The sequence below is a fragment of the Somniosus microcephalus genome, chromosome 21, assembly GCF_052327205.1.
Source record: "Somniosus microcephalus isolate GS21.2 chromosome 21, FLI_Smic_1.0, whole genome shotgun sequence".
NCBI lineage: Eukaryota > Metazoa > Chordata > Chondrichthyes > Squaliformes > Somniosidae > Somniosus > Somniosus microcephalus.
In genome coordinates this window covers 19,756,131-19,782,530 of record NC_141007.1, presented here as the reverse complement: position 1 = coordinate 19,782,530, position 26,400 = coordinate 19,756,131, and the positions used below count along the sequence as shown (strand labels likewise).

The 26,400-nt window shown below is 51.1% G+C and overlaps 1 protein-coding gene across 1 annotated transcript in view; it reads left to right on the top strand.

Annotated features, from left to right (window-relative positions):
• LOC147102640 (transient receptor potential cation channel subfamily V member 6-like) overlaps window positions 1–26,400 on the top strand; it is a 124,206-nt gene that overhangs the window by 52,902 nt on the left and 44,904 nt on the right. The window contains exons 4-6 of the mRNA XM_085964055.1: window positions 5,858–5,998; window positions 20,094–20,192; window positions 22,032–22,198. Coding sequence (XP_085820181.1) covers window positions 5,858–5,998; window positions 20,094–20,192; window positions 22,032–22,198 — 407 coding nt within the window. The remainder of the gene's footprint in view (window positions 1–5,857; window positions 5,999–20,093; window positions 20,193–22,031; window positions 22,199–26,400) is intronic.

Below are 26,400 nucleotides of genomic sequence, written 5' to 3'. Positions count from 1 at the left end.
GGAGGGGCAGTGAGTGGGGAATGGGGGATGGGCAGTGAGTGAGGAATGGGGGATGGGCAGTGAGTGGGGAATGGGGGATGGGCAGTGAGTGGGGAATGGGGGATGGGCAGTGAGTGGGGAATGGGGATGGGCAGTGAGTGGGGGATGGGCAGTGAGTGTGGAATGGGGGATGGGCAGTGAGTGAGGAATGGGGGCTGGGCAGTGAGTGAGGAATGGGGGATGGGCAGTGAGTGGGGAATGGGGGATGGGGATGGGCAGTGAGTGGGGAATGGGCAGTGAGTGGGGGCTGGGCAGTGAGTGGGGAATGGGGATGGGCAGTGAGTGGGGAATGGGGGATGGGCAGTGAGTAGGGAATGGGGGATGGGCAGTGAGTGTGGGGGATGGGCAGTGAGTGGGGAATGGGGGATGGGCAGTGAGTGGGGAATGGGCAGTGAGTGGGGAATGGGCAGTGAGTGGGGGCTGGGCAGTGAGTGAGGAATGGGGGATGGGCAGTGAGTGGGGAATGGGGGATGGGCAGTGAGTGGGGGATGGGGATGGGCAGTGAGTGGGGAATGGGCAGTGAGTGGGGGCTGGGCAGTGAGTGAGAAGGGGGGATGGGCAGTGAGTTGGGAATGGGGGATGGGCAGTGAGTGGGGGATGGGGATGGGCAGTGAGTGGGGAATGGGCAGTGAGTGGGGGCTGGGCAGTGAGTGGGGAATGGGGATGGGCAGTGAGTGGGGAATGGGGGATGGGCAGTGAGTGGGGAATGGGGGATGGGCTGTGAGTGTGGGGGATGGGCAGTGAGTGGGGAATGGGGGATGGGCATTGAGTGGGGGATGGGCAGTGAGTGGGGGATGGGCAGTGAGTGGGGAATGGGGGATGGGCAGCGAGTGTGGGGGATGGCCAGTGAGTGGGGGATGGGGATGGGCAGTGAGTGGGGGATGGGCAGTGAATGGGGAATGGGGGGGTGGGCAGTGAGTGTGGGGAATGGGCAGTGAGTGGGGAATGGGGGATGGGCAGTGAGTGTGGGGGATGGGCAGTGAGTGGGGAATGGGGGATGGGCAGTGAGTGGGGAATGGGGGATGGGCAGTGAGTTAGGAATGGGGGATGGGCAGTGAGTGGGGAATGGGGATGGGCAGTAAGTGGGGAGTGGGGGATGGGCAGTGAGTGGGGAATGGGGAATGGGCAGTGAGTGGGGAATGGGGTATGGGCAGTGAGTGGGGGCTGGGCAGTGAGTGGGGGCTGGGCAGTGAGTGGGGAATGGGGGATGGGCAGTGAGTGTGGGGGATGGGCAGTGAGTGGGGGATGGGGATGGGCAGTGAGTGGGGAATGGGGGGTGGGCAATGAGTGGGGGATGGGCAGTGAGTGTGGGGGATGGGCAGTGAGTGGGGAATGGAGGATGGGCAGTGAGTGGGGGATGGGCAGTGAGTGGGGGATGGGCAGTGAGTGGGGGATGGGGGATGGGCAGTGAGTGGGGGATGGGGATGGGCAGTGAGTGTGGGGGATGGGCCGTGAGTGTGGGGGATGGGCAGTGAGTGTGGGGGATGGGCAGTGAGTGTGGGGGATGGGCAGTGAGTGGGGAATGGGGGATGGGCAGTGAGTGGGGGATGGGCAGTGAGTGGGGGATGGGGGATGGGCAGTGAGTGGGGAATGGGGGATGGGCAGTGAGTGGGGAATGGGGGATGGGCAGTGAGTGAGGAATGGGGATGGGCTGTGAGTGGGGAATGGGGGATGGGCAGTGAGTGTGGGGGATGGGCAGTGAGTGGGGAATGGGGGATGGGCAGTGAGTGGGGAATGGGGGATGGGCAGTGAGTGGGGGATGGGGGATGGGCAGTGAGTGTGGGGGATGGGCAGTGAGTGGGGAATGGGGGATGGGCAGTGAGTGGGGAATGGGGGATGGGCAGTGAGTGGGGGATGGGGGATGGGCAGTGAGTGTGGTGGATGGGCAGTGAGTGGGGGATGGGGGGTGGGCAATGAGTGGGGAATGGGGGATGGGCAGTGAGTGGGGAATGGGGGATGGGCAGTGAGTGGGGGATGGGGGATGGGCAGTGAGTGTGGGGGATGGGCAGTGAGTGGGGAATGGGGGATGGGCAGTGAGTGTGGGGGATGGGCAGTGAGTGGGGGATGGGGGGTGGGCAGTGAGTGGGGAATGGGGGATGGGCAGTGAGTGGGGGATGGGGGATGGGCAGTGAGTGTGGGGGATGGGCAGTGAGTGGGGGATGGGGGATGGGCAGTGAGTGGGGAATGGGGGATGGGCAATGAGTGGGGAATGGGGGATGGGCAGTGAGTGGGGAATGGGGGATGGGCAGTGAGTGGGGGATGGGGGATGGGCAGTGAGTGTGGGGGATGGGCAGTGAGTGGGGAATGGGGGATGGGCAGTGAGTGTGGGGGATGGGCAGTGAGTGGGGGATGGGGGGTGGGCAGTGAGTGGGGAATGGGGGATGGGCAGTGAGTGGGGGATGGGGGATGGGCAGTGAGTGTGGGGGATGGGCAGTGAGTGGGGGATGGGGGATGGGCAGTGAGTGGGGAATGGGGGATGGGCAGTGAGTGGGGGATGGGGGTGGGCAATGAGTGTGGGGGATGGGCAGTGAGTGGGGGATGGGGGATGGGCAGTGAGTGTGGGGGATGGGCAGTGAGTGGGGGATGGGCAGTGAGTGGGGGTTGGGCAGTGAGTGGGGGATGGGGGATGGGCAGTGAGTGTGGGAGATGGGCAGTGAGTGGGGGATGGGGATGGGCAGTGAGTGGGGGATGGGCAGTGAATGGGGAATGGGGGATGGGCAGTGAGTGGGGGATGGGCAGTGACTGGGGAATGGGCAGTGAGTGGGGGCTGGGCAGTGAGTGAGGAATGGGGGATGGGCAGTGAGTGGGGAATGGGGGATGGGCAGTGAGTGGGGGATGGGGATGGGCAGTGAGTGGGGAATGGGCAGTGAGTGGGGGCTGGGCAGTGAGTGAGGAATGGGGGATGGGCAGTGAGTGGGGAATGGGGGATGGGCAGTGAGTGGGGGATGGGGATGGGCAGTGAGTGTGGAATGGGGGATGGGCAGTGAGTGGGGGATGGGGGATGGGCAGTGAGTGTGGTGGATGGGCAGTGAGTGGGGGATGGGGGGTGGGCAATGAGTGGGGAATGGGGATGGGCAGTGAGTGGGGAATGGGGGATGGGCAGTGAGTAGGGAATGGGGATGGGCAGTGAGTGTGGGGGATGGGCAGTGAGTGGGGAATGGGGGATGGGCAGTGAGTGGGGAATGTGCAGTGAGTGGGGAATGGGCAGTGAGTGGGGGCTGGGCAGTGAGTGAGGAATGGGGGATGGGCAGTGAGTGGGGAATGGGGGATGGGCAGTGAGTGGGGGATGTGGATGGGCAGTGAGTGGGGAATGGGCAGTGAGTGGGGGCTGGGCAGTGAGTGAGGAATGGGGGATGGGCAGTGAGTGGGGAATGGGGGATGGGCAGTGAGTGGGGGATGGGGATGGGCAGTGAGTGGGGAATGGGCAGTGAGTGGGGGCTGGGCAGTGAGTGGGGAATGGGGATGGGCAGTGAGTGGGGAATGGGGGATGGGCAGTGAGTGGGGAATGGGGGATGGGCAGTGAGTGGGGGATGGGCAGTGAGTGGGGAATGGGGGATGGGCAGCGAGTGTGGGGGATGGCCAGTGAGTGGGGGATGGGGATGGGCAGTGAGTGGGGGATGGGCAGTGAATGGGGAATGGGGGGTGGGCAGTGAGTGTGGGGGATGGGCAGTGAGTGGGGAATGGGGGATGGGCAGTGAGTGGGGAATGGGGGATGGGCAGTGAGTTAGGAATGGGGGATGGGCAGTGAGTGGGGAATGGGGATGGGCAGTAAGTGGGGAGTGGGGGATGGGCAGTGAGTGGTGAATGGGGAATGGGCAGTGAATGGGGGATGGGCAGTGAGTGGGGGATGGGCAGTGAGTGGGGAATGGAGGATGGGCAGTAAGTGGGGAATGGGGGATGGGCAGTGAGTGGGGAATGGGGAATGGGCAGTGAGTGGGGAATGGGGTATGGGCAGTGAGTGGGGGCTGGGCAGTGAGTGGGGGCTGGGCAGTGAGTGGGGAATGGGGGATGGGCAGTGAGTGTGGGGGATGGGCAGTGAGTGGGGAATGGAGGATGGGCAGTGAGTGGGGGATGGGCAGTGAGTGGGGGATGGGCAGTGAGTGGGGGATGGGGGATGGGCAGTGAGTGAGGGATGGGGGATGGGCAGTGAGTGGGGGATGGGGATGGGCAGTGAGTGTGGGGGATGGGCAGTGAGTGTGGGGGATGGGCAGTGAGTGTGGGGGATGGGCAGTGAGTGGGGAATGGGGGATGGGCAGTGAGTGGGGGATGGGCAGTGAGTGGGGGATGGGGATGGGCAGTGAGTGGGGAATGGGGGATGGGCAGTGAGTGAGGAATGGGGATGGGCTGTGAGTGGGGGATGGGGGATGGGCAGTGAGTGGGGGATGGGGGATGGGCAGTGAGTGTGGGGGATGGGCAGTGAGTGGGGAATGGGGGATGGGCAGTGAGTGGGGAATGGGGGATGGGCAGTGAGTGGGGGATGGGGGATGGGCAGTGAGTGTGGTGGATGGGCAGTGAGTGAGGGATGGGGGGTGGGCAGTGAGTGGGGGATGGGGGATGGGCAGTGAGTGTGGTGGATGGGCAGTGAGTGGGGAATGGGGGATGGGCAATGAGTGGGGAATGGGGGATGGGCAGTGAGTGGGGAATGGGGGATGGGCAGTGAGTGGGGGATGGGGGATGGGCAGTGAGTGTGGGGGATGGGCAGTGAATGGGGAATGGGGGATGGGCAGTGAGTGTGGGGGATGGGCAGTGAGTGGGGGATGGGGGTGGGCAGTGAGTGGGGAATGGGGGATGGGCAGTGAGTGGGGGATGGGGGATGGGCAGTGAGTGTGGGGGATGGGCAGTGAGTGGGGGATGGGGGATGGGCAGTGAGTGGGGAATGGGGGATGGGCAGTGAGTGGGGGATGGGGGTGGGCAATGAGTGTGGGGGATGGGCAGTGAGTGGGGGATGGGGGATGGGCAGTGAGTGTGGGGGATGGGCAGTGAGTGGGGGATGGGCAGTGAGTGGGGGTTGGGCAGTGAGTGGGGGATGGGGGATGGGCAGTGAGTGGGGGATGGGCAGTGAGTGGGGGATGGGGGATGGGCAGTGAGTGGGGGATGGGGGATGGGCAGTGAGTGGGGAATGGGGGATGGGCAGTGAGTGAGGAATGGGGGATGGGCAGTGAGTGGGGAAATGGGGATGGGCAGTGAGTGGGGAATGGGGGATGGGCAGTGAGTGGGGAATGGCGGATGGGCAGTGAGTGGGGAATGGGGGATGGGCAGTGAGTGGGGAATGGGGGATGGGCAGTGAGTGTGGGGGATGGGCAGTGAGTGGGGGATGGGCAGTGAGTGGGGGTTGGGCAGTGAGTGGGGGATGGGGGATGGGCAGTGAGTGGGGAATGGGCTGTGTGTGTGGGGGATGGGGGATGGGCAGTGAGTGGGGAATGGGGGATGGGCAGTGAGTGGGGGATGGGGGATGGGCAGTGAGTGTGGGGGATGGGCAGTGAGTGGAGGATGGGGGATGGGCAGTGAGTGGGGGATGGGCAGTGAGTGGGGGATGGGGGATGGGCAGTGAGTGGGGAATGGGGGATGGGCAGTGAGTGTGGGGGATGGGCAGTGAGTGGGGGATGGGCAGTGAGTGTGGGGGATGGGCAGTGAGTGGAGGATGGGGATGGGCAGTGAGTGGGGGATGGGCAGTGAGTGGGGGATGGGGGATGGGCAGTGAGTGGGGAATGGGCTGTGTGTGAGGTCTGGGGAACTGTTTAACTATTGATATATGGTGTGCGGGTGGGAGAATTGTACCGATCTACAGGAATTGACTGCATATAATTTTGTTGGGTAGGGAAAACAGCCCTGCACATTGCTGTGGCCAACGAAAATTTTCATTTGGTTAAAGAACTGATAAACCTGGGAGCCAATGTGGCATCATCTCGTGCAACTGGGATCTTCTTTAGAAGAAGTGAACAGAATTTCATTTATTACGGTAAGAGTTCATCATAATTTGTTTCTGAATTTACATGAGATCATGGTCCTTCCCTTTTTGTAACCCAGCTGGACTCCTTCCGTAACAGAGAACCTGTGACCCCCTCCTCCCCATTAACTATTTTGTACATGTCAGCCGTGGCTCAGTGGGCAGCGCCCTCGCCTCTGAGTCAGAAGGTTGTGGGTTCAAGTCTCACTCCAGGGACAAAAATCTAAGCTGACACTCCCAGTATAGTGCTGAGGAAGTGCTGCACTGTCGGAGGTGCTGTCTTTCGGATGAGATGTTAAACTGATACCTTGTCTGCTCTCTCAGGTGGGTGAAAAAATCCCATGCCACTATTTCGAAGAGGAGCAGGGGAATTATCCCCAGTGTCCTGGCCAATATTTATCCCTCAATCAACATCACTAAAACAGATTATGTGGTTATTATCACATTGCTGTTTGTGGGAGCTTGCTGTGTGCAAATTGGCTGCTACATTACAACAGTGACTACACTTCAAAAGTGCTTCATTGACTTTAAAGTGCTTTGGGTCGTAAAAGACACTATATAAATGCAAGTCTTTCTTTTTATTCGTGGAAGGTTTTTCGTAGGTACCTAGGAACAGGAGGAGACCATTTGGCTTATGCCATCATTTTGTGGGCCATGGCATCCCTATGTCTTTTTAATCCTAATCCCCCACTTTTCTCCATGTCCCCATTGTCCTAACTTCCCGAGTACTTATCCCCTTTTCAAACACCACTTTGGTCTTCTGGGGAGTTTTTTGGGGGTCTTTTAAGTGGTTTAGATTGAATTTTAAGATGTTATCCCCTTGTTCTGGATTTTCCTTCCAGAAGGAAAAGACATTCTCTGTCAAAACCACTTTTCCCTAATTTGCCTCCCATGGTTGACCATCTGGTGGAGTCCAAATATGTAAATTTATTTACCTCCATCTCTGCTAACATCTCTATGCTTGAATCTCTGTGACTTTCCTTGAAGCAGGAAAAGAGCGACAGTATTGGGATTTTTCAAATATTCCACTTGTGCAAGAGCCGCACCAGAGATGCGACCAGAAACCATCGCTTTCGTTATTGGAGGGTTTGAGTGAAAAGCAACCTCAGAGACTTAACACTTTAACTAACTCTAGAGAGAATGAAACACTGTTCTAACTGGAGTACAAGGGTATCTCGAAGAAGAATTAATGTGAGACAGGAGATTGGATTGAAAAAGAAATGGGAATCAGCCAATCTGGGCAGGCTAAACCATTTTGGATTAATATAGAATATACAGCAGAGAAACAGGCCATTCGGTCCAACCAGCCCATGCCGATTAGGTTTTCATCATGTCTGCTTTTGATAGTCCCTTCTTGCCCCTCAGTTTTCTACATCATTTCTCCTTTCCTATCCCGCAGGCATTGACTCACCCTTGGGTACTGCTCCATCGCTCTGGCTCAAGCCCTGTCTTATGGGTTGATCTCAAACCACCTTCACACCACATCGCTCGATCCATTCTCTTGCCAGAAAAGTTAGTTTGTACCTTGAACCCATCTGTTGTTCATTTCACTGATCTTCCCCGGTAACTTGTTCTAACAAGTCCATTACTCTTTCTTTTTATGTAAAATTAAATTCTGCCCATCTTCCCGCTTTAATCATAACTTCCTAATTTTTAGCAGGTGTACCCTGCTACTTTAACCCTTCACCATAGTGGCCAATTTGGTCCATCTCCTTCATAATCTTCAAAACTTAAGTCATGTTTTTTCCAGAGAGAAACATCCAACTTCCTCCGGAGCAGGCTGGAAGGGCCGAACGGCCTACTCCTGCTGCTACACCTTATGTTCTTAACATTCCCTCCTAATTTAAATTCCCGATGCCGGGAATCGTCTTTGTTGTTTCTCATGTTTGGTTTCCATGAGTTGACATCATCTGCAAGCTTTGCTGACAATAATTTAAGTAAGAAATTAAGATATACTAATCGATCTCCAGTTGTAATGCCCATAGAAAGTCGGAACAAAGCAAACTTCCCTCAGGGTATTAGTGATTAGGTCTGAAGATCTGAAGCTTATGTATCTCCATCTAGCAGTAGAGGGGAGGGTGTCATAAATCGCAACTTCTACAAGAAGTAACTCAGGAAGTACTACTGGACGGCCAGCTGAGGGCGCCGTCTGAGGAGTATAAACACTCGGGCGTGGGCCCAACTTGGCCAGAGACAATCTGGAAACAGGAAGCTAGTGACTACTAACTAGACCTCCATGTTTTGTTACAAGTCGATTAAAGCCTTGCTTTATGTTCAACCAAGTGCGTAGTGAGTCTTTATTATGTCAGAGGGTTTAAACTAGCTTGGTAGGGGGGATGGGAAACTGAGCGTAGATTCAGAAGGGAGAGAAGCAAAGCTGGAAATGGAAGGCAGTAAATTAGTAAGTGAGTTTGGAAGGCAGAGGAAACAAAGGCTAGAAAATAGACAACAAAGGGGTTTGACAGTGCTTAATGGTATATACTTCAATGCAAGGAGTCCAGTGAATAAGGCAGATGAGCTAAGGCCACAGATAGACACGTGGGAGTATGATATCATAGCTATTAGTGAAACATGGCTGAAAGAAGGGCAGGAATGGCAGCTCAATGTTCCTGGTTACAGAGTTTTCAAACGAGATAGAGAGGGGGGATAAAAAGGAGGGTGGTCGTAATATTGCTTAAAGAAACAATTACAGCTATGAGGAAGGATGATACGTTAGAAAGATCATCAAATGAGGCCATCTGGGTTGAACTGAAGAACAAAAAAGGGGCAATTACGTTGCTTGGCATGTACTAAAGACCCCCAAATAGTCAGAGGGAGGTAGAAGAGCAAATATGTAGGCAAATTTCTGAGAAATGCAAAAACAATAGGGCAGTAATATTAGGGGATTTCAACTACTCTAACATTAACTGGGATAAAATCAGTGTAAAAGGTATAGAGGGCGCAGAATTCTTAAAATGCATTCAGGTGAAGTTTTTTAGCCAGTACGTAGCAAGCCCAACAAGAGAGGGGAGGTTCTGGACTTAGTTTTAGGGAATGAAGCTGGGCAGGTGGAAAGGGGTATCAGTGGGAGAGCATTTTGGTGGTAGTGATTATAATTCAGTTAGATTCAGCATAGCTATGGAAAAGGACAAAGATAGACCAGGAGTAAAAGTTCTCGATTGGGGAAAGGCCAATTTTACTAAGCTGAGATGTGATTTAACAAAAGTGGACTGGAAACAGCTACTTGAAGGTAAATCAGTGTCAGAGCAGTGGGAGGCATTCAAGGAGGAGATAGTGAGGGTTCAGAGCAAATATGTTCCCACAAAGAAAAAGGATGGGACTCCCAAATCTAGAGCCCTCTGGATGTCAAGGGGCATACAGGGTAGGATAAGGCAAGAAAGGGAAGCTTATGTCAGATACCGAGAGCTAAATACTGCAGAAAGCCTAGAGGAGTATAGAAAGTGCAGGGGTGAAATTAAAAAGGACATTAGGAAAGCAAAGAGAGGGCATGAAAAAATATTGGCAAGTAAAATTAACAAAAACCCAAAGATGTTTTATAAATACATGAAGAGCAAGAGGATATCTAAAGAAAGAGTAGGGCCTATTAGAGACCAAAAGGAAGCTTGTTTGTGGAGTCTGAAGATGTGGGTATGGTTCTTAATGAATACTATGGGCTGGATTTTCATTGAGGAGTTGGGTAGGAGGCAGGTCTACAACTTTTGGTTTGTAGTCCCGCCTCCATTGAGATGCAGCCAATCCACGCGATTTTCCCTTGATTGACCTTGTTGAGCCCACCCAGCGGGCTCAGCAGGCCAATTAAGGGCCACCCGGCAACAGGCGACGTCACAGATTGATATTTCATCTGTCAAGACATTTTGACAGATGAAATATTAGTGTTCGATAGCTGTTTGAAGTTGTCAAACCCTGACAATCTGTACTCTAAGTTAATTCCTTCCTGTCAGAAAGATTTAGAGATCTCCCCGGAACAGAAAGCTGAATGCTGCAATTTTTGACAGATCGCGGCCATTCTGGTCTCTGTGCCGGTGAGATGAGGGACTCCCGAGACCTGAAGGAAGGAAGGGTGTAAAGGTATGTAAATGTAATAACAACTTCTTTAAACACTTTACACACACCAAACACACTTACCTTTGCACTCATGCATCTATCACTCACCTGAACACCGGACATCTCGACCCCTCCAAGCCCTTCATCCCGATGGCCCACCTCGCTAACTTGGCGTGGTTTGGAGCCGTCGGGAATCCCACATTTCAACAATGAAAATAGGGATTAGGCTAAAAACTGCCTGTTAACTACCTGTTAACAGGCAGTTAATTGGCACTAATCCCCTTCCCGCCTCGGGGAGGCGGGGTCCCAGTGCGGGACGGGTACCCGCCTCCTTTGAAACTGGCATGGAGGCGGGTTGGGGGCGGGATGGGTTTGTAAGGATTTGGGGGCTTCTTTAAACTGGTTTAAAGTAATTTTCCTGGTCTTGCAGGACCAATTCCAATAAAACCAATTTTATTACAGCGGTTACGAATCGCTACCCCTCCTTTAGTTCTGAGTGGAGGAACTTATAATTAATGATATTAAAATGGAACAAGTGGTTTGGATGAGAGAAAAAAATCAAGTTTTATTACCTAAATAAACTACAATCAAAATATCAAACTATCCCACACGCACACAGTAATTATAGTAACAGGGGGTTGCAGACGGTGAAAACGAGGGATACAATGGCTACAATGTTATTTAAACAATCTTAGCAATACCCTTAAATCACCACCCCTTAACCCCTGCTAGGTTGCCTTGTTGAGGAGTCAGAAACTCTGCTCACCTGTGATCCAGCGAAGTAAGAGAGAGAGAGAGCTTCTCAGCATCTATCTTTATACCTGGTGAGGCCCCTGCCGTTCTGCCTTGCAAGGGCTGTGTGCAAAATTCCCCACCCAAAAGGGTCCAATACACAAGAGAAAGCTGTGATTGGCTAACTCAAAGTGGTTAGGCTGGGTTAATGTGTCTTCCGGAGCTTCCTGGGCTGAAACAAAAGGGAGATACAACTGCTCTATTGTCCAGTGCTGGGTGGTTTAAAACCCATTCAAATCTTGAACGATTCCCATTCAAGGTGCAAAAGTCTCTTCTGCAGTTTAGATGTATCCACTCGATATACAAACAAATGCTAATAGCATTCAATTGCTTTGTAAACAAAGCATTGTCCTTTGTCTTCGGCCATGTGGTGACAGCCATTTTTATCCCTGGAAATTTAAAAGCACATCGCCCAGGGATTCTTTAATCAAAAAAATGAATCTTCAGAACTGTAAATTATTGCGAATTCTTACAGTCCGCCCTTGGATACTTCCAGCTTGCTTGTAGTATCCTCTTGAAGAAATGAGCAATAATTTCTGACCCCCCACAAACAACCATCCCCTGTATTTACCTAATAGCTATCTGCCACTGATCCCCGTCCCGTCTATTCCCCTTTAATTCAAGAAAAAAACCATGGTACGGTTGGTATCTTACAGATACTTCAGTTTTCAACAAGGGGCCTCATTGTAAAATTATACACTCTTGTAAAATTATGCAGTGTAAACCAAATTTACAATCACCTTTTTTTTACATCATAAGTTATTACAAAATGTTGCAATCTTAGTTACACAATGTACTCAAAAATTATCGCAAGCATGGAGAGGGTCCTACGCCTCTGCTCAACTTGGAGTTGTCACAAACTGGTCCCAAGCACGGAGAGGATCCGACGCCTCTGCTCAACTTGGGGCTGCAACACAAAATACAAAAAAAAAAATCATTAAACAACATGCTTAAATGAACCCCGATCACGTGCCGATGATGGGTCGCGAAATTCGAGTGGGTATTGCTCCTCCCACTCGGGCAGTGAAAGTACCTTCCACCCCCCTTTGATCGTCTTAAACTTTAAAACAGGCAGAATGGATTTACCGACCAGCCTGCTCCGCCAGCCCCGAACTGTTCCCTTGTCCCTTTGTGGAGGCGGGGTACCCCTCACGTTTAAATTACCTTGGCACAGACCGAGACCGGGGAGTATGGGATCTCATGACTCCCAGTCCCTCCCCCTCCCGTCTTCCCTCAACTGGCTGCAGAAAATGATGGGTGCCTGTGTGGCGGCTCTCCCTGGCCCCACACTGATCCGGCCAACCACTCATCCTTCCCAGCCACACTTATCCTCTTTGCCCGTGGGCCCCCGGGTGAGTTCCTCCCTCCCCCGACCGCACCCACGCGACTCTTGGGTCTCCCCCTCCTCTATACAATCATTCCCGGGCCATCACCACCCACCCCCGGGGAACGCGTCCCTATCACAAGGCACCCGCGCTTCCCCATCATGACTCCTCAACAGCGAGGTCTCCCGCAAGTGAACTTCGGTCAGGATAGTGCTGGGTTGGGGGCCGTGTCCCACCCAGCTGGGGCCATCTGCTCCCCGTAGGAGGAGTAGGCAAGTTCCTCCGGACTCTGTCCGGTTTTTCCCGAAGATCGCTGAGGGGTCTCCTGGATTCGTCCAGTGGCGAGGTGATCCCCAACATTCCGTATCTTCATTCGATGTCCAGCTCGGGCTGGGCGATCATGGCTGCTTCATTTTCCAACCTCCTGCAAAAACTTAAAAGGACATGCAGCCAGGTCTCACTGACCTGCTGCCTTAGGTGGAGACATGGTCGGGTCCCTTGACCTCGGACCAAAATACAAACATTCGGCACACATGTAAACTTAAACTCTTTGCACTTTAACTTGAAACTAGTTAAATCAACAAACTTAAAATACACCTTAAAGCAAGCTATTTACACACACATAGCTATAATTCAGATACCGCCCATCTCCGGACGGCCAGGCTAATCTCTGGCACTGTCGCAGATTCCTGCTGGCTGCAGCGAAGCTGGACTGCCTCCTGTCTCTGGTCCCTCACAGCTTATGGCTGTTGAGTGAGGGCCTCTGTTCTTTGGCTTCTCCCTGGTTCGGGAGACCGCCTTACTCCACTATAAAGTGGGTGACCATGCTTTCTTAGGCTGGGGCACCCGCTGAGACCTCCTGAGGGGTGTCTCTATGGGGAAACTTTGGCTGGCGGACCCTGAGCTTGGGTCACAGCCCCAGCTGGCTGGGAACCTTCTCCCCCATGTCCAAATAGCCCGCACTGTATAATGTACCTGGCAGCCTGCCGGTGCAAATCTCTCTCTGGGTTTGTCTGCTCTTCCCTGGAAACAAGTCACAGTTCCTGTTTTTATAGGCTGTGAACTTGAACTTGCATGGACAGCAAACTCATGTTCCCTCACCCAGGTGGCTTTAACTGGGGAATTTTGGACCTGCCTTTTTCCTGGGGCCAAAACTATCCCCTGTGTGCCTCCCTTGTCCCGGATTTCTGCTGCTGGACCTGCTCTACAGGGGTCCCAGAACTCTCCTTTCCTGTTCCCTGGCTTAAACAGCTTACTCTGAATATGAATGGCTCCTCCCCCCACACAAGCCACAGTGCTTGCCTGTGAACTCGAACATGCTGTGGGCTGAGGATTCCTATTCTCAGGCTCACTCCTCACGGACGGACCGTACCTCCGTTGTTGGAGGGGGTACACTGGTCCTGGTCCCCGCCTGCCTAGCGGGATCTGCTGGTGTTCTCCTACCACCCCTCCTCGCTGCCAGAGCTCCTCAAGACTCGGAGCTGTGGGCTGCGGTCTTGGGGTCTCTAATTCCCAATCCAGCACCGTTCTGGGTGCTGCCTGTGGGATGGTTCTACTTGGGCTGCCAGTAAAGTCCAGCTGACCTGCCTTCGGGCTGATCACGCAAATCATTCCCCTTGCTACCTTTAAAACCACGTTAAGGCTTTCTATCTCTGCCCTACAGGGGCCATGATTTTCAAGCTGGGACTCCCGATTCTTGGCCTCTTTAAACTCCTCCTGCTCTCCCATCTCACCCTTCCTAGCCCAGCCACCTATACCCCGATAGGTCAGCTTACACACTGCCACTACCTTCCGCAGGGCTGCCCACAGACTGAAAGCAAGAAAGACAAGAGCTGATGCTTTCTCCAGATCCAGACCACTTATTAAATCAAAAACTGCCTCCACTCCTACCTGGCTCGCCATTGTAAGGATTTGGGGGCTTCTTTAAACTGGTTTAAAGTAATTTTCCTGGTCTTGCAGGACCAATTCCAATAAAACCAATTTTATTACAGCGGTAACGAATCGCTACCCCTCCTTTTGTTCTGAGTGGAGGAACTTATAATTAATGATATTAAAATGGAACAAGTGGTTTGGATGAGAGAAAAAAATCAAGTTTTATTACCTAAATAAACTACAATCAAAATATCAAAATATCCCACACGCACACAGTAATTACAGTAACAGGGGGTTGCAGACGGCGAAAACGAGGGATACAATGGCTACAATGTTATTTAAACAATCTTAGCAATACCCTTAAATCACCACCCCTTAACCCCTGCTAGGTTGCCTTGTTGAGGAGTCAGAAACTCTGCTCACCTGTGATCCAGCGAAGTAAGCGAGAGAGAGCTAGCTTCTCAGCATCTATCTTTATACCTGGTGAGGCCCCTGCCGTTCTGCCTTGCAAGGGCTGTGTGCAAAATTCCCCACCCAAAAGGGTCCAATACACAAGAGAAAGCTGTGATTGGCTAACTCAAAGTGGTTAGGCTGGGTTAATGTGTCTTCCGGAGCTTCCTGGGCTGAAACAAAAGGGAGATACAACTGCTCTATTGTCCAGTGCTGGGTGGTTTAAAATCCATTCAAATCTTGAACGATTCCCATTCAAGGTGCAAAAGTCTCTTCTGCAGTTTAGATGTATCCACTCGATATACAAACAAATGCTAATAGCATTCAATTGCTTTGTAAACAAAGCATTGTCCTTTGTCTTCGGCCATGTGGTGACAGCCATTTTTATCCCTGGAAATTTAAAAGCACATCACCCAGGGATTCTTTAATCAAAAAAATGAATCTTCAGAACTGTAAATTATTGCGAATTCTTACAGGTTCGTGCCCCCCGATTTCGGGATTTTAACCCCCCATGCGCCTCCAATCCCGCCCCCATGGCCCAATGAAAATCCTGCCCTTTGTGCCTCTCTTCACAAAAGAGAGGGACAATGCAGACATTGCAATTAAGGAGGAGTATGAAATATTAAATGAGATAAACATTGTGAGAGAGGAAGTATTAAGGGGTTTAGCATCTTTGAAATTCAATCCAGAGAAGTGTGAGGTAATGCATTTGGGGAGGGCTAACAAGGCAAGGGAATACACAATACAGGAAACTTTGGTTTATCCGGAGGTTGTATGTCCGGAAACCTCGATCTACCGGCAGAAATCAGGAGCCGTTTTGTTAGGTTTTTTTTCTTCTTGTGGCTTTGTTTTCAACAGTCAGTCTCTGGAAAGCCTCTCTGAAGCTGTTGCTAAGCTACAGAGGTGCTTCCAAGGTACGGGCCGACTGTTTACAAGCTGTTGCTAAGCAACAGTGTTTGTTGTCAGATACGGAGATGAAAACCTCCGTATGCTTCAACATTAACTTTGTATGTCCGGCAGTTTTGATAGATCGGCAACAGCTCGGTCCCGTCGGTGCCAGATATAACAAAGTTTCCTGTAAATGGTAGGACACTGAGAAGTGTATAGGAACAGAGGGACCTTGGAGTGCATGTCCACAGATCCCTGAAGGTAGCAGGGCAGGTAGATAAGGTGGTTAAGAAGGCACATGGGATACTTGCCTTTATTAGCCGTGGCATAGAATATAAGAGCAGGGAGGTTATGCTGAACAGTATAAAACACTAGTTAGGCCACAGCTGGAGTACTGCGTACAGTTCTGGTCACCACATTACAGGAAAGATCTGATTGCGCTAGAGGGGGTGCAGAGGAGATTTATGAGGATGCTGCCAGGACTGGGGTATTTTAGCTATGAGGAAAGATTGGAGCGGCTGGGTTTGATTTATTTGGAACAAAGGAGGCCGAGGGGAGACTTGATTGAGGTGTATAAAATTATGAGGGGGCTGTATAGAGTGGATAGGAAGGACCTATTTCCCTTAGAAGTGAGGTAAATACCCAGGGAGCATAGATTTAAAGTAATTGGTCAGAGGTTTAGAGGGGAGTTGAGAAGAACATTTTTCACCCAGAGGGTGGTGGGGGTCTGGAATACACCGGTGGTAGAGGCAGAAACCCCTCATCACATTTAAAAAGTACTTGGATATGCACTTGAAATGCCGTAATCTACAAGGCTACGGACCAAGAGCTGGAAAGTGGGAATAGCTCTTTTTTGGCCAGCACAGACACGATGGGTCGAATGGCCTCCTTCTCTGTGCTGTAAATTTCTATGATTCTATAGAGGTGTGCAGTCTTTAATGTAAAGGAAGGTGGTGGGAACAGCCTGCAGAGTCCATCCCTAAACAGAGAAACCACTTGACAGGCTGTCAGAAACAGTCAGGAAAGTTTGAGAGCAGTTAATCATGGCAGGAAACGTGTTTTAAAAGGCATTCAAAGGGAACAAGAAGCCCTGGAAGGACGGGTGGGCGGGAGGGAGTGGCAGGCATAGCCTGCAGAATCGATCCCTCACAAAGAAAATCACTCAGAAAAGTTTCATGAATCATTTACATAAACATAGAAAAGGGGAGATGAAAACGGTGATTAGTTATTCCAAACTTTCTCTTATTGAAGAGGAAGATTCGGGATGCTGGAGCTGTGAATAGTGATGCTGTAGGCACAGCCTCTGGAGTTTATGAAGCTCCATCTACTGGTAGAAGTGTTTAACTGCAGGAGTGACTGTGTGTCACAATGATAATGCCCAAAAAAGGAGTGTGTAGCATACGTAGCGAATTTACTATGTTATAGATAGCTAATAAAAATAGCAAAGCTCTCAAACCTGACATCTGGGATACCCTGCTCATACCTCCAGAGAATATGTATGAAGAGCCTGCCCTTTAGGGGTCACAGTCTCAGGTCGACCATTTAGGACTGAGATGCGGAGAAATTTCTTCACTCACAGGGTGGTGAATCTTTGGAATTCTCCAACCCAGAGAGCTGTGGATGCTGAGTAGTTGAGTATATTCAAGACAGAGGTCGATAAATTTCTGGGAACTAAGGGAATTAAGGGATATGGGGATGGTGCGGGAAGGTGGAGTTGAGGTAGAAGATCAGCCATGATCTCATTGAATGGCGGAGCAGGCTCGAAGGGCCAAATAGCCTACTCCAGCTCCTATTTCTTATGTTCTTATGTTCCTGTGGGGAACACAGGGAGCAGGCAAGAACAAAAAAAACCCATTGCACAAAACTGAAGCTCATCCCCCTGGTACCCTGACTCCCCCAGCCTGTTTCTGCCCATCCCTCTGGTACCCTGACTCTCCCAGCCTGTTTCTGCCCATCCCTCTGGTACCCTGACTCTCCCAGCCTGTTTCTGCCCATCCCTCTGGTACCCTGACTCTCCCAGCCTGTTTCTGCCCATCCCTCTGGTACCCTGACTCTCCCAGCCTGTTTCTGCCCATTCCTCTGGTACCCTGACTCTCCCAGCCTGTTTCTGCCCATTCCTCTGGTACCCTGACTCTCCCAGCCTGTTTCTGCCCATTCCTCTGGTACCCTGACTCTCCCAGCCTGTTTCTGCCCATTCCTCTGGTACCCTGACTCTCCCAGCCTGTTTCTGCCCATCCCTCTGGTACCCTGACTCTCCCAGCCTGTTTCTGCCCATCCCTCTGGTACCCTGACTCTCCCAGCCTGTTTCTGCCCATTCCTCTAGTACCCTGACTCTCCCAGCCTGTTTCTGCCCACCCCTCTGGTACCCTGACTCTCCCAGCCTGTTTCTGCCCACCCCTCTGGTACCCTGACTCTCCCAGCCTGTTTCTGCCCATCCCTCTGGTACCCTGACTCTCCCAGCCTGTTTCTGCCCATTCCTCTGGTACCCTGACTCTCCCAGCCTGTTTCTGCCCATTCCTCTGGTACCCTGACTCTCCCAGCCTGTTTCTGCCCATTCCTCTAGTACCCTGACTCTCCCAGCCTGTTTCTGCCCACCCCTCTGGTACCCTGACTCTCCCAGCCTGTTTCTGCCCATCCCTCTGGTACCCTGACTCTCCCAGCCTGTTTCTGCCCACCCCTCTGGTACCCTGACTCTCCCAGCCTGTTTCTGTCCATTCCTCTGGTACCCTGACTCTCCCAGCCTGTTTCTGCCCACCCCTCTGGTACCCTGACTCTCCCAGCCTGTTTCTGTCCATTCCTCTGGTACCCTGACTCTCCCAGCCTGTTTCTGCCCACCCCTCTGGTACCCTGACTCTCCCAGCCTGTTTCTGCCCATTCCTCTGGTACCCTGACTCTCCCAGCCTGTTTCTGCCCATTCCTCTGGTACCCTGACTCTCCCAGCCTGTTTCTGCCCATTCCTCTGGTACCCTGACTCTCCCAGCCTGTTTCTGCCCATTCCTCTAGTACCCTGACTCTCCCAGCCTGTTTCTGCCCACCCCTCTGGTACCCTGACTCTCCCAGCCTGTTTCTGCCCATCCCTCTGGTACCCTGACTCTCCCAGCCTGTTTCTGCCCATCTCTCTGGTACCCTGACTCTCCCAGCCTGTTTCTGCCCATCTCTCTGGTACCCTGACTCTCCCAGCCTGTTTCTGCCCATCTCTCTGGTACCCTGACTCTCCCAGCCTATTTCTGCCCATTCCTCTGGTACCCTGACTCTCCCAGCCTGTTTCTGCCCATCTCTCTGGTACCCTGACTCTCCCAGCCTGTTTCTGCCCATCCCTCTGGTACCCTGACTCTCCCAGCCTGTTTCTGCCCATTCCTCTGGTACCCTGACTCTCCCAGCCTGTTTCTGCCCATCCCTCTGGTACCCTGACTCTCCCAGCCTGTTTCTGCCCACCCCTCTGGTACCCTGACTCTCCCAGCCTGTTTCTGCCCATTCCTCTGGTACCCTGACTCTCCCAGCCTGTTTCTGCCCATCCCTCTGGTACCCTGACTCTCCCAGCCTGTTTCTGCCCATTCCTCTGGTACCCTGACTCTCCCAGCCTGTTTCTGCCCATCCCTCTGGTACCCTGACTCTCCCAGCCTGTTTCTGCCCATCCCTCTGGTACCCTGACTCTCCCAGCCTGTTTCTGCCCATCCCTCTGGTACCCTGACTCTCCCAGCCTGTTTCTGCCCACCCCTCTGGTACCCTGACTCTCCCAGCCTGTTTCTGCCCATTCCTCTGGTACCCTGACTCTCCCAGCCTGTTTCTGCCCATCCCTCTGGTACCCTGACTCTCCCAGCCTGTTTCTGTCCATTCCTCTGGTACCCTGACTCTCCCAGCCTGTTTCTGCCCATCCCTCTGGTACCCTGACTCTCCCAGCCTGTTTCTGCCCATTCCTCTGGTACCCTGACTCTCCCAGCCTGTTTCTGCCCATTCCTCTGGTACCCTGACTCTCCCAGCCTGTCTCTGCCTCCACTTTTCTGGTTTGTTGATTGTTCCAAACATTTCTCATCCTATGAATGAAGAATTTCTTATTTCTCATCAATTTTAATTTATTACTAGACTGGCTATTCTGGGTTATCCTTGTTTTCAAATCCCTCCATGGCCTCGCCCCTCCCTATCTCTGTAATCTCCTTCAACCCCACAACTCCCCGAGATATCTGCACTCCTCTAATTCTGTCCTCTTGCGCATCCCTGATTATAATCGCTCAACCATTGGTGGCTGTGCCTTCTGTTGCCCTAAGCTCTGGAATTCCCTGCCTAAACTTCTCTGCCACTCTACTGCTCTTTCCTCCTTTAAGACGCTCCTTAAAACCTACCTCTTTGACCAAGCTTTTGGTCACTTGTCCGAATTTCTCCTTATGTGGCTCGGTGTCAAATTTTTTGTCTTATAACACTCCTGTGAAGCACCTTGGGACGTTTTACTATGTTAAAGGCGCTATATAAATACACGTTATTGTTGTTGTTGTTAACTTTATTCTTATTGTTACAAGGCGAGGAAGAAACATAGTTGTGGTGTTCAAAATGTAGCCGGGGGCTAGACTGGGACAGTTAGAGTACGAGAGGGATAGGTATCAATGGGCCAAATAGCCTTTTCTCACCCTCGATTGTTCTTGTATTGGTGATTGCCATGGAGACTGTCTTGGTCAGACACATTCTGCTTCCCTTGCATTGAGTCAGTTTATTTATCTCCAATTGTTGTCACTTTGGTTCAGGTGAGCATGTGTTGTCTTTCGCTGCTTGTGTTGGGAATCAAGAGATCGTCCAGTTCCTGATTGAAAGTGGAGCAGACATTAAGGCGCAGGATTACCTGGGTAAGAGTCAGAAATGGAAAGTGTGAAATACTACAGGAAACTCTTTTTTATCCGGCACCGACGGGACCGGTGTGGTGCCGGTTTATCAAAAAGTCCGGATTACAGAGAGGTATAGTAAAAGGTACGAGAGCTCCGTACACAGCAACAAATCCAGGCTTCCCTGTTGCTTAGCAACAGGTGCAGGAACCCCGGCCACAAATTCCAGGCATCCCTGTTGCTTAGCAACAGGTGCAGGAACCCCGGTTACACAGCCACAGATCCAGGAACGGCCACTAATATGAAGTAAAACTTACCTGAACCTACTCTTGAATTTTGCCGGTTAACAGAGATTTCCGGTTATTTAGGTGCCGGTAAATCGAGAGTTTCCTGTATTGACTTCGAACTCAAGGTGTAGATTGGACAGCTCTCGTTGTCAAGCCCAATCCATTGGCATGCCTGACAATGTTCCCTCTGATTTTATTTTGAAGCGCTGTCCCTTTAAATTCGCTGCGCGGTATCTTTTCCAGTAGCAGCAGCTTGCGCGGGACCTCCCGATTGGTGCACGGCCGCGTACCTTCGGGGGAACATTGGTGCCTGATAACCCAATCGACCAGCCTCAGAGATAGGAACATAGGATCAGGAGGAGGCCATTCAGCCCCTCGAGCCTGTTCTGCCTGTTCAATTAGATCGTGGCTGATCTGCATCGTAACGCCTTCTACCCACCTTGGATCTGTAACCCTTAATACCCGATCTCAGTTTAGAAATTTTCAATTGATCCCCCAGCCTCACCACTTTTTGGGGGAGAGAGTTCCAGATTTCCACTACCCTTTGTGTGAAGAAGTGTTTCCTGACATCACCAAGCTCTAATTTTAAGGTTATGCCACTTTGTTCTGGACTCCCCTACCAGAGGAAATAGTTTCTCTCTCTCTACGCTATTGAATTGTTTAATCATCTTAAACACCTCAATTAGATCAGCTCTCAATCTTCTAAACTCAAGGGAATGCAAGCCCAGTCTATGCAACCTGTCCTCGTAATTTAACCCTTTTAGCCCCGGTATCATTCTGGTGAATCTCCAAGGACAATCTATCCTTCCTGAGGTGTGGGGCCCAGAACTGAACCCAGATGATGAACTCATCAGTCACACAGGAGATCACAAAGTTGTTTGCTTCTAAAGCAGGAAGATTTTCCGGGGGGAGTGACTCGCACAGAATACTGTCCCACCTGGTGTCCTATTATCTCTCAGCCAGCATTCAGACATTGTCCTGAGAGAAGGAGTGGCGGCTTCCTCTGTTGTGGTGGACTGGGAGGTGCAGTAGTTTTGAGCTATTCACTTCTAGACCCCTAACTTTAATTCATGTTATTGATCACAGCACTCAGATTCTCAATGTATTGAGTCTCCTAGGTGTCAGCTGTGGCTCAGTGGGTAGCACTCTTGCCTTCTGAGTCAGAAGGTCGTGGGTGCAAGTCCCGCTCCAGAGATTTGCACACAAAATCTAGGCTGACACTCCCAGTGTGGTGCTGAGGGAGTGCTGCACTGTCAGAGGTGTCGTCTTTCAGATGAAACGTTAAACTGAGGCCCTGTCTGCTCTCTCAGGTGGACGTAAAAGATCCCATGACACTATTCAAAGAAGAGCAGAGGAGTTCTCCCTGGTGCCCTGGCCAATATTTATCCCTCAACCAACATCACTAAAACAGATTATCTGGCCATCGTCACAGTGCTGTTGCGTGCGTTTCCTACATTAAAACAGCGACTACACTTCAAGAGTATTTAATTGGTTGTAAAGCACTTTGGGAGTTCTGAGGTGGTGAAAGGTGCTATATAAATGCAAGTATTTCTTTCTTCTGATGGGTCTATTTCAGGTAACACTGTTCTGCATCACCTGGCCCTGCAGGCCCAAAGTTACACGGCACAGATGTACGATTTCATCCTGTCCTTCGAACCAGAGAATGGAAATCCAGCAGAAACAATCACAAACAATGATGGACTGACTCCCTTCAAACTTGCTGCCTTTGAAGGAAATGTAGAGGTGAGGGAGTCTTTAGTACTTTACCATTCTCACATCTTCATGAAAAGGAGAGGCATCACCAATGGGAGGATCAGGCCTCGCACATATTGAAAGGAGCATATAGACCAGGTATGCAAAAGATCAGAAAGAAAGAGAGGTCCCTACACTCTACTTAATATTATACAGAAGCTAAATCCCAACCAGATAGAGCTCCAACTCAACTAATATACAGTAGCCAAATACGGACCAACATACAGTTACTCTGCACTGTCCAGACAATGTACAATACCCAAACACAGTCTAACACAGTTACTCTGCACTGTCCAGACAATGTACAATACCCAATCACAGACCAACACAGTTACTCTGCACTGTCCAGACAATGTACAGTACCCAATCACAGACCAACACAGTTACTCTGTACTGTCCAGACAATGTACAATACCCAATCACAGACCAACACAGTTACTCTGCACTGTCCAGACAATGTACAATACCCAAACACAGACCAACACAGTTACTCTGCACTGTCCAGACAATGTACAGTATCCAAACACAGACCAACACAGTTACTCTACACAGTCCAGACAATGTACAGTACCCAAAGTCATTGCCAGACCTGCTTCCAGCTTTACCCAACTGTAGCTGATGATCCCTTTAAGTATAGCTGCAAATGGCCACTTCCTGGGTGGGCTGAGGAGGCTGCGGAGGCTGCACTGCTTGACTGCAAAATGGTGATTGGGTCCTTACAACATCGTAGGGCCTTCATTTTAATTTATTAATTAGGCCCTTGCCGGTTTCGGGCAGGACCACTGGCCACCTAAATGAAGGACTGCCCTCAGATGGCGATGGATGGGCCTCCGGCAGCAAGCCACTGATTTCTTGTTGACCATTTTCAGCTACCAATCGCCCCGTTCGTGCCAAAAGAATGGGGTGGTAGGCAGATGAAAAATGGCTCGGATGGGAATAAATATTTGAGAAAGAGAGGACTTCAAGGTACTGCAAGAAATGAAGGGCATTGACAAAGCTGAGCCCAGTAAATTGGTTACTATGGCAACGGGCTGCAATACACGGGAACACAAGTTAAAAATTAAGAATCTAGAGGCAGGAAAGTTATTCAGGCAAATCCTTTTCACCCAAATGAATTTCGAGACAAGCATAGAATCCGAGAATCATATAGCACAGAAGGAGGCCATTTGGCCCATCGTGCCTGTGCCAGCTCTTTGAAAGAGCTCTCCAATTAGTCCCCGCTCCCCCCGATCTATCGCCATAGCCCTGCCATTTTTTTCCCCTTGAACTATTTGTCCAGTTGCATTTTGAAAGGTCACTCAAGTTGACCAATATCAATGCAAAAGCAAAATACCGCGGATACTGGAAATCTGAAATAAAAACAGAAAATACTGGAAATGCTCAGCAGGCCAGGCAGCATCTGTGGAGAGAGAAACAGAGTTTTGACAAAAGGCCATCCACCTGGACCAATATATCAGTGGGTTGGATAGGCAAACAGATGTATATTTGGAGTCAGAAGGGATTAAGGAGTGTAAGGCTGTTGGCGATATTAGCAGATGAATGCTAAAAGGTGTTTGTCTGCCATTTTTAATGCCAGCAAGTAAGATAGTGGAAAGAAGAATACCACACCCAGTGACGGGATAAAAATTCTGCTCCTGCACTCCCGCAAATTGCAGGAGAGCAGATCAGGAAACTGTGTAACCCTAGTCCATAGCATCATCACCACCAACAGCAAAACAACAACCACCTTGTAATGTAGATAAATGTCCCAAAGCATTTCATAGAGAAAATGGATGCCGAGCCAAAGAAGAATACATTAAGAGGGTTGACCAAAAGCTTGGCCAAGGAGGTGGGTTTTAAAGAGGGTCTTAAAGAGGGTCTTAAAGGAAGAGAGTGAGGCAGATGAGGTTTAGCGAGGGAGTTCCAAAGCGTGCGGCCTGGACATTTGAAAGTATGGCCGCCAATGGTATTGGGAAGGGGGGAATGTGCACAAGAGTTGGAGGAATGCGGGGGGGTGGTGGCGGGGGGGTGGCGGGGGGTGTAGTGCTGGAGCGGTTACAGAGATAGGGAGGGGATGAAGGGATTTGGACATAAGGTTGAGAAATTTAAATTTAAGCATTGAGGGACTCAGAGCAAATGCCAGCTGAGGTATGGGTAATGGGTGAGTAGTACACGGGCAGCAGAGTTTTGGATGAACTGAAATTTATGGAGGGTGGAGGTTGGGAGGTCGGCCAGGAGAACATTGGAATAATGAATACAGTAGCAAAATACTGCGGACGCTGGAAATCTGAAATAACAACAGAAAATGCTGGAAACACTCAGCAGACTAGGCAGCATCCATGGAGAGAGAAACAGAGTTAACGTTTCAGGTCGAAGACCTTTTGTCTGATGAGAGGTCATCGACCTGAAACGTTAACTCTGTTTCTCTCTCCACGGATGCTGCCTGGCCTGCTGAGTTTTTCCAGTGTTTTCTGTTGGAATAGTGAAGTTTGGAGATGAGAAAGGCACAGATGAGGGTTCAGCACCGGGTAGGCTGAGACGGGCGATATTACAGAGGTGGAAGTAGGTGGTCTTTGTGATGCCGAAGTTATGGGATTGAAAGCTCAGCTGGAGGTCAAATAGGGCGCCGAGGTTACGAGTAGTCTGGTACAGCCTGAGACAATGGCCGGGGAGGGGATGAAATCAGTAACAAGAGTACAGAGTTTATGGCGGGTGTTGAAGAAGATGGCTTTGATCTTCCCAATGTTTGAGTGGAGGAAATTGTGGCCCATCTAAGATTGGATGTCAGGTATGCAGCCTGACAACACAGAGACAGTGGAAAGAGCGAGAGATGTGGCGGATAGGTAGAGCTTGGTGTTGTCAGTGTAGACATAGAAGCTGACCCCATGTCTTTGGATGACGTTGTCAAGAGGCATCATGTAGATGAGGAAAAGGAGAGGGCCAAGGATAGCTCCTTGGAGGACTCCAGAGGTAATGGTGTGAGTTCAGGGAGAGAAGATATTGCTGGTGATGTTCTGGCAATTCTACTGAGCTGGACAGTGGAGGAGAGGCATTGGAGGAGAATAGTGTGATCGAGCATGTCAAAGGCTGCTATGAGGTTGAGGAAGATGAAGAGTTATACTGCACCACAGTCACAGTCACAGATGATGTCTTCTGTGATATTGATAAGGTTTGTTTCAGTGCTATGGCAAGAGCAGAATTCTGATTGGAGGGAATCAAACATGGATTTGCGGGAAAGATGGGCGCGGATTTGGGAGGTGACAACACGTTCAAGAACTTTGGAGAGGAAAGGGAGGTTGGAGATGGAGTGGTAGTTTGCAAGGATGGAGGGGTCAAGGGTGTTTTTTTTGAGGAGCAGGTGATGACGGTAGATTTGAAGTGGAGGGGGACAGTACCTGAGGAGAGGGAACCGTTAACAGGATCAGCTAACACGTGGGCCAGGAAGAGAAGTCGGATGGTCAGCAGTTTAGTAGGAATGGGGTCAAGGGAGCAGGAAGTGGGTGTCATGGATTAGAGGAACACAAATAGATCATGCGAAAGGAAATAAACTGGAGAAAGATTAGGACTAGTGCAGCAGGAAGCCGGGGGGAAGGTTGGGCTCGGTGGGCAATGGGAAGGAGGGGCAGCAGCAAAGGCAGCTAAATAGATGGCCACAATGTTAGTAACAAAGAAATCCTGAAAGTTCTCACATTTATTATTTGAAGTGAGGGTTGAGGTGGAAGGGGAGAGAGTTTTAAGGAGCTGGTTTGTTGTGGAGAACAGAAGCCGGAGATTATCAACTTTTCAGGATGATCCTGGAGTTGTGAATGGTTTTGGTAGATGAAAGTGATGCTCGATAGTGCTTGATGTGATCCAGCCAGATATAATGATGGATGGCTGAACCAGTTGTACACGACACATGCTCAAGTCTGTGCCCCTTGGACTTGAGAGAGTGAAAATGAGGGCTGTACCAGAGGGAACAATCAGGATGGGAGAGAGTAAAGGTTTTACTGGTGATGAGGCTTCAAAAGTAGAGGTCTGGGAGTGGTTGAGCAGATAACAGTTGCAGAAGTATCGTGTTGAATGCAGCGACAAAGGCTAGGCAGTTGGGAATGTGAAAATGGAATAGTAAGTGACTTCGGGAGAGATCGTTTCCTGGGGTGGATGCAGAAGTAATTGGGGTTGGATGGAGGTTGGGGATGTGGGTGGTGGGGAATGCAAGGAAATGGTCAGAG